This window comes from Colletotrichum fioriniae, assembly GCF_027942845.1.
Source record: "Colletotrichum fioriniae strain IMI 355084 chromosome Unknown scaffold_6, whole genome shotgun sequence".
Classification (NCBI taxonomy): Eukaryota; Fungi; Ascomycota; class Sordariomycetes; order Glomerellales; family Glomerellaceae; genus Colletotrichum; species Colletotrichum fioriniae.
The window spans coordinates 2,887,915-2,895,356 of record NW_027076842.1 but is presented as its reverse complement, the minus strand read 5'-3'; the positions used below and the strand labels follow the sequence as shown (position 1 = coordinate 2,895,356).

The window sequence follows — 7,442 nt, the reverse complement described above, 5'->3', positions numbered from 1 at the left end:
ATGGATATCGTAAGTTTTCTCAGACCTTATCTCAGTCCCATCTAGCTGACCATGAGTGTCAGACTGCCGTCAACGCATACTTTGGTCAGGCTGGTGCCTACATCATCCAGGATCCCGCCGAAGATGCTCTTGGTCTCCCCACCGGGTACGGTGTGAACGACATCCCCCTCGTCCTTTCATCAAAGCAGTACAACAACGATGGCTCCCTCTTCTCTCCCGCTGGCGAGACCGACAGCCTCTGGGGCGATGTCATCCATGTCAACGGCCAACCCTGGCCCTTCTTCAAGGTCGAGCCCCGCAAGTACCGCCTCCGCTTCCTCAACTCCGCCGTCTCACGATCCTTCATCCTTTACTTCCAGCGTCAGACCGGCGGTGCCAACATTCCTTTCCAAGTCATCGCCTCAGATGCAGGCCTTCTCACCGGCCCCGTCACATCCTCTACCCTGACCATCTCCATGGCCGAGCGCTGGGAGGTCGTCTTCGATTTCAGCCAGTTCGCGGGCCAAAACATTACGCTCCGCAACCAAAACGACGTTGGCAAGGATACGGACTACGGCTTCACGAACCAGGTGATGCGCTTCGTCGTCAGTAAGCCCGCCGTCGTCGACAACGCCGTCGTCCCCGCCAACCTTCGCAACGTTCCCTTCCCGCCGTCGCAGGGCAACGGCGTCGACCGCAAGTTCCTGTTCCATCGCCAGGGCGGCGGCTGGAAGATCAACGGTGTCGGCTTCAGCGATGTCAAGAACCGCATCCTCGCCAACGTGCCCCGCGGCAAGGTCGAGATTTGGGAGTTTGAGAACGGCGGCGGCGGCTGGACGCATCCCATCCACGTGCACCTCGTTGACTTCCGCGTCCTCAGCCGCACCAAAGCGAAGAGACCCGTCCTTCCGTACGAGGCTGCTGGCCTGAAGGATGTGGTTTGGCTTGACGCTGGTGAGGTTGTACGTGTCGAGGCGCACTATGCCCCGTGGGATGGCGTGTACATGTTCCACTGCCATAACCTTATCCACGAGGATCACGAGATGATGGCGGCGTTCAACGTGACAGCCCTGGCTGATTTCGGGTACAACGAGACTTCCTTTGCCGACCCAATGGAGGCTAGGTGGAGAGCTGTTCCGGTTACTGCTACGGCTTTCAGCGCCGATGCTATCACGCAGAAAGTGCAGTTCATGGCGTCGCTTCAACCTTACAACAACGTTGATGAGGTTACGACGAGGCTGGATCAGTACTGGTCCACTCGTGGCGGCGTCAAGATGAGACGTGTCAAGAGAGCTGCACAGGCTGCTATTAATGGACCTCAGTAGCGCAAGATTCGAAGTCGACTCTTGTAGAGTCTTGTAAGATATTATGCGGCAGCCATGTACATTCATTCGGGGAGATGAGCCAAGGGAGGGCAGAAGGCATTCTTTCCCTTGAAAACTTTTACTACTTGTACTGTAATTTTGGCATTCGAACTTGTATTTTATACTTAATCATAGAAACACAAAAACCAGTAACGACACATGCACTGCTACGTCGCTTCAGGCAGTTGATCCGTTGATAGGTGATTGTAGGATTTTCTTGGGTCTTTTCGTGACAGTGCAAAAGAGTTCTTCCGTTTTTGGCTTCATGAGGATCAAGAGCTCTCCTCTATCAGTATAAGAAGTTACGAATGGCACGAAATTGGCGAGGATAGAAGATAGGTAAGACAATAGACAGACAGATTAAATTATCGTCCTCTATGTATTTTTCATAATATGCTTTGATTAATCGTTGCTGAGAAATAAGAATGATACTAGTTCTCCAGATATGGGCCAAGTCACACGGACCGAGAATGGCCAACCCCAACCCAAGTTGTTGTGCATCGTTGCGCAAGAACGCTTGATTCCAACTACCGGCCTCAAGATTTCATATTGACTCTCACACGAGTACAATAAAATTGAAGCATATCCCGTAATGAACTAACACTCATGCTTGGTAGACCATCGGGCTCTCTCGCAAAACCAAACACTGGGATCATTGTTCATGTAGCCAATGTCAAGGTTGCCATTCTCGATGGTACCCGCAACATAGTAACCACAAGCGCTCGTAATAGTCGACAGACCTGCAGCGAAGCTAGCCTCGGAGATGCGACCGCTGCCAGGCCCACGGCCACAAAGAAACGCGACAACGTTGCCGCTGATCTTGTACCACGCAAGGCCAGCTCCAACGTCGGACTGGCCGCCCGCGGCATTGATTTCGTTCTTGATTTGTTGGACGACGCGGTCACAATCGATGCTGTTCAAGTAGTTGCCGCAGCCGCACCACACCGTGGCCGCGCGCTCAAAGAGCTCGCTTGGGGCCGGGGAGCGGCGGGCCCGAGAGAGGCCAGGCCTCTTCACGGCTCGCGCCTGAGTGTCAGTCGAGGCGAGGCCGGCCACGGTGATGGGATTGGGGTCTTTGACGTGGACCTCATTGCCTGACTCGTCGTAGTAGGCTAGGTAGGTGCCGTCGGTTGCGCCTTCGGGGATTCTGAAGGCTGCTGAAGTGGCAGCGAGGGCTGCAACGATGGAAAGAGATAGATGCATTGCAAGGGATTTAGTTAGATGCTTGAGATTATAAGATTTTGATGGAGTGGACTGAGGAGTCGAGTTCGAATGTTGTCTTATGAAATATCAGTAGGCTCACTTTCTGAAAAACAGGTTCCAGTCGTGTGCTTTTATATTCAGATCGAGAAACCTTCTTGAACTTGTTTTCTATTATCCCTCAGCTTCGCAACTCTCACCAGCTCCTGAGAATACCTCTATAGCCCAGTCCAGGCTAGGCTTCTCCCCACTTCGCTTGATCAATGTAACACTCGCTTCTCTGAAGCAACGCTGGCCTCACTTCAATCGGGCGATATCCCTTGGGCGATGATGCTGCAGTTGAGTTGTCAACTAGTTAACCTCTCAATATTGACAGCGAGGACTTAGACGAGTCGCTCGCTGCAGCTCGCATTCAGACCCACAGGGAGACTTGGAGCCAGTGACTAGGTAACGGAACAAAACATGCAGGCCATGATTGGATCCATAGCTCAAGAAATGCTCCAGTCTCTAGTCCGAGGCTCCACGCATCACACATCATGTTCGGGGAAGAACCGCATTAAGCAACAATGGTATTACCACATCACACTAGTACCTATGGCAAGTGCATGGGTACCGTGAGGGTTATGTCTTCCAGCGAGGGGCTTTATTCCACTTTCGAGAGATGATTGACCAATGAATTACCCTCATGTATATTAGTCATCTTTGGCTACATGAGCCATGCTGTGGTGCGAAGAGGCACGAAGGGGTGCGAGATGGCGATTAGGTAATTTTAGTGCGCATAGATAGGTTGGACGGCGACTAGATAACACACGCGCCTATTCAACCTTGCTCTCATTGGTCCAGGTATATTCAAAATGAGAGATTGCTACAAGTTTAGGAGAACTCGCTTGTAGAAGTTCCATCGGCCAAAGCACTGCCCACGATGCACAGCATGCAATGCAACCTTGATATAAACCATTTGTGTAGTCTTTTGATTGTTCTACGCCGCATGACAGCTTGATGTCTCAGTTGATATTGGGACTTTGGGTTTCTTTGATACTAAGTACGTATGCCGTACTCGAGGCTAACTTTGCAGGAGTGAATGCATTGGAGCAAGCAGAACATACGAGCGCTGTCAAAGTGACCATGGACCGCAGATGGCATAATGCAAAGACAAAAGGAAGTATTCTTGGCACAATCCAGAGAAGAGGAGAGCAATTCTTTTGAAACTGGGAAATGTGGGAAGTAACACTGATGAACCGCCTTATTGAATCAATCAACAAACACCTGCGTGGCGTCGAAACCCTAGACGGGCAACGTTTCCGTCTTCAGATGATCGTGAGGCAATCTGGCTCTCCCAAACAGGCCACTCTCAGCAGAATCGTTGTAGGTGGCCCCTCCTTCAACTTCATGCCCCCCACATATGCACATTTTCCTTGCAGCATTCTCAAGTTCTTGGATAGAGGCCTTGCCGCTGGACAATAACCCGCCCATGTCGTATCCACGCCGAAGGATCCCTGGCGAGCTGTTCTTCCACAGCGGCGTTTCCGAATGTTCGCCAGATTTGATCATCGTGAACAACAGAAACAAGAAAATCAGCAAAAACAGAGCGATATGCACTGCAATCAACTGCTAATTGACCTAGTAGAGCACAGCGGCAGTACACGCCACCCCTCACTGGGCATTGTGCGAAGTCCATGAAAGGCCGCGTCTTCTTCAGAGGATACGCGCCGCATCTCGTTCGTCATGCTTGCTGCGAGCACTTCAAAACAGCAGAGACCGATTGAAACCCATCCTTAGGGTTAGGTAGCAGACGACCTAAATCGTGCGGATATGGTTGGTGAGATGTCCAGTCACTTTCACGCCGTTGAAACCAACCGCATTCTCCATACTCCTGATTCTTCTCAATTCCTCCCGAATTTTGAGATCATCTTGCCAAGGTGCTCACATAAGACGTTGCTGAAAATGATCGCCGGGTGATGCCATCGACTTTGATGCTATCGTAACCCAGTCGGGAGGGGGCAAAGAAGGTAGAAGAGATTATGGTCTCCTGCTGACCAATTGGTAGACTTTGCTCTTCGCCTGGTGGCGCAACCCAGGTCAGTGGCATAGGGCTATATCGTATATTGTACTCCCATGAACTACGGGTTATTGTCATACCCTCGATCTTAATAGCCTCTTCCCTCAGCTTAACATATTCCACAATGGAGTTCGTCCTCTTGGCACAAAAGTAGAGTGCACACTCTGTTGCCTGTAAAGACTCGAAAACATCAGAAAGGATTTTTTTACCAGTATCTTTCTGCCCCGGTGTGACTCCTCGCCTCTAAGGTCGGCTGAGACTTGGATGTATGATATCCATTGCCCATAGAACTATGTTAGAAAATTTCATAGAAATAGTCTTATCTGGGTGGCCCTTTGCCATGAAACTTATTTGGTATCTCCCACCTTTGCACATCAACCGCGGTCAACCTGTCTGTAAGGGTGACAGCCGTCTGTGTTAGCGATGAAATGGCAATTCGGAAGGATATAGGCGAAGGCGGAGAGAACACTGTTGGTCTGAAAACTAGCCCGATATCCTTGTATCTCATTCTTGGTGCCTCAAAGTTGCCCTGAGTCTTTGCGAGATTCTCGGTGATGTTATTGCGTCTTGAGCATATGGCGAGTGTTGCGAATGCATCAAACTTGCAGTTTCTTGTTGAGCAATGGAAGAGCTTCTCTCGACAGACTTGATCCAAAGTTTTCCGGAAGGCGTTCAAGATTGCCCCCTCCATGGATTGCTGTAAGCTGGTGCTCAAATTTTGATGTGGCTGAATCAAGAGCGTCTGTCGTTGTGTAACTTGTGTTTGAACTGAAGGCTTCTCCCAATGCGTATGATCTGAACAGGTAAATTAGGGCGGACGTGCTAGATTTCCCTATCATCTTAGGATGGTGTCATAATGTCATGACTTCTTCCAGCTTGGCAGTCACCATGACAAGTCCTGGCTTGTCTGGTCTGGACTCAGACCTGCGCTCCAATACTTGACCCCATTTCCATTTAAATACATTCTTGAATGTTGGCTACGCTCTTAAACTTGAAATCAATGCCTCAAACCCCTCACTAGTCTCCAAGGATGTAGACTTTCGTCTTCTGAACAGAGTCTGTGGTGTCTCGCCATCGTTGTCGATACAAGGCTCGGCACTCAAAGAAACTGCCAAGAGAGTTCTCAGAGTCGAAGCGTCTCCATACGCGCCTGCGAAATGTAACAATGTCCAGCCACGCTTGTTGACTACCTTCATACTTGCGCCCGACTCTATAAATATGCGGAGACAGCTGTGCGCATTGAGCCGCACAGCCTCAGTGAGCGGGGTGTCGCCGTCCTTATCTACATTGTTGACATCAGCACCCCTAGATAGAAGCAGAGAGGCAACTTTGTGATTATCGTGTAGTGGCGTGAAGGATAGCGGTGTACACCCATGGAGGTTTGGCGAATCGAAACGAGTATCTGCCGTCAGGAGGAACTCCATTAGGGGCAGATTATCGCATCCAGCAGCGGCCGTGTGTATCAGTGTGGCGCCACGGCCATCGACGGCGAACGCGTTCGCTGATCGTTTGAGTAGAAGTTCGACGCAGAACTTGCTTCGAGAGTGAATAGCCTTCCTGATGAGGTCCGAACCGCACCTCTCAAAAGTCGCACCAGCCGCGAGAAGATCTTCTGCAGCACTGTGGTTTCCCATAATCACTGCGAGTGCTAGAGGCGTGCGACCCAATACGTCTCTAGAGTTGACTTGAGATCTGTACACTCGCTGTTGGAGCACTAGCTTGAGGTCCAGAGGACGCAGACCTGAAACGACCATATGTAGGTGAGTGAACTGCAGTTTGGTCCAGTCAGGCCGAGGAAACAGGTGACACAATTGCTCCTTCAGCTCGGCTGGGACGAGAGTACTGGGCATGTTGGGTAGCATAAGGCAAGCGGCAAGTAGCCACGGGGTCTCGCCACGATTGTTGGGCAAGTGAATGTCGACTTCGTTTCGCATCAAGAACCTCATAAACCCAATGAACCCGGGACGAAAAGTCGCATGTCTCAGTGCAGTGTGCAGGACAGAGTTGCCGTGTCTCGTCTCGATGTCTCTGATATGTGCAGACCCCTTTCGCAGTAGTTCGACGGCTCCCGGGTAGTCTCTAGAGTTGATCAGGGAGAATATATTACCAGGTGCATAAGCAACTCGTCGGCTTGCGCTAAGAGTAAACTGGTTCTTTTCAAGCCTAAAGGACGAGATTGATGAAAATAAAATCCTGCAAGTTATCCAGGTCGGGAAGACATAACGTATTGTCATAGAAAAACCCCCTTTTGCTCGTTGGCACGTTGAGATGTTACATCGTGTTTTGGGGGTTGACACGTTGACATAGCCTACTGCGGCGGTGCCAAATATATGTCTGAAGATATTTATTTGGCCTATTCGTGACTGCCAAACCTGAGTGTGACAGGTACATTCACAAATTGGCTCACAAGATAGTCCAATTCGCTTGATTGTGTAATCTGAAGATACTGTGGCCGTGCCTGAAGCATTGGTCCAAATTGATGGCGATGTGCTTGGCTGGCTCAGCCGATCGTTGGGGGATGCTGATATTGTTACTTCTGGACTGTGAACATGGAATTCTATGGATCTTGTCTCCATTTCAGGAGTTGAGCTGCTATCTGCGCCCAATCCGATGTGCTGGCTTGTGTCTACAGACGTCAACTCTCCCAGGGGAGGCAAAACTGGAGAGGCTAGTCGGGGCAGGGCATGTGATAAAGCTGCATGCTGCGAACTTCGAAGCCTGGATAAAACCAAACTGAGCTCTGCGGGAACAGCTTCATGGTTGGTTGGCGCCGGCGGAAGCCCTGTTTCTCCGCGCGTATTGAGCAAGGGTTGGCACAAACACAGTGTATTCAGAGTTCT

At 50.5% G+C, this 7,442-nt stretch overlaps 2 protein-coding genes across 2 annotated transcripts; one reads left to right on the top strand and one right to left on the bottom strand.

Annotated features, from left to right (window-relative positions):
* Positions 1-1,304, top strand: N0V96_006188 (uncharacterized protein; the record flags this gene model as incomplete). Its single annotated transcript, XM_053194069.2, has 2 exons — positions 1-9; positions 63-1,304. 2 exons carry the CDS (start codon positions 1-3, stop codon positions 1,302-1,304), a joined length of 1,251 nt encoding a protein of 416 aa, XP_053048645.2.
* Positions 1,305-1,940: 636 nt separating this feature from the next.
* Positions 1,941-2,546, bottom strand: N0V96_006187 (uncharacterized protein; the record flags this gene model as incomplete). Its single annotated transcript, XM_065757625.1, has 1 exon — positions 1,941-2,546. The coding sequence occupies one exon, from the start codon at positions 2,544-2,546 to the stop codon at positions 1,941-1,943; it is 606 nt and encodes a 201-aa protein (XP_065613968.1).
* Positions 2,547-7,442: the final 4,896 nt, after the last annotated feature.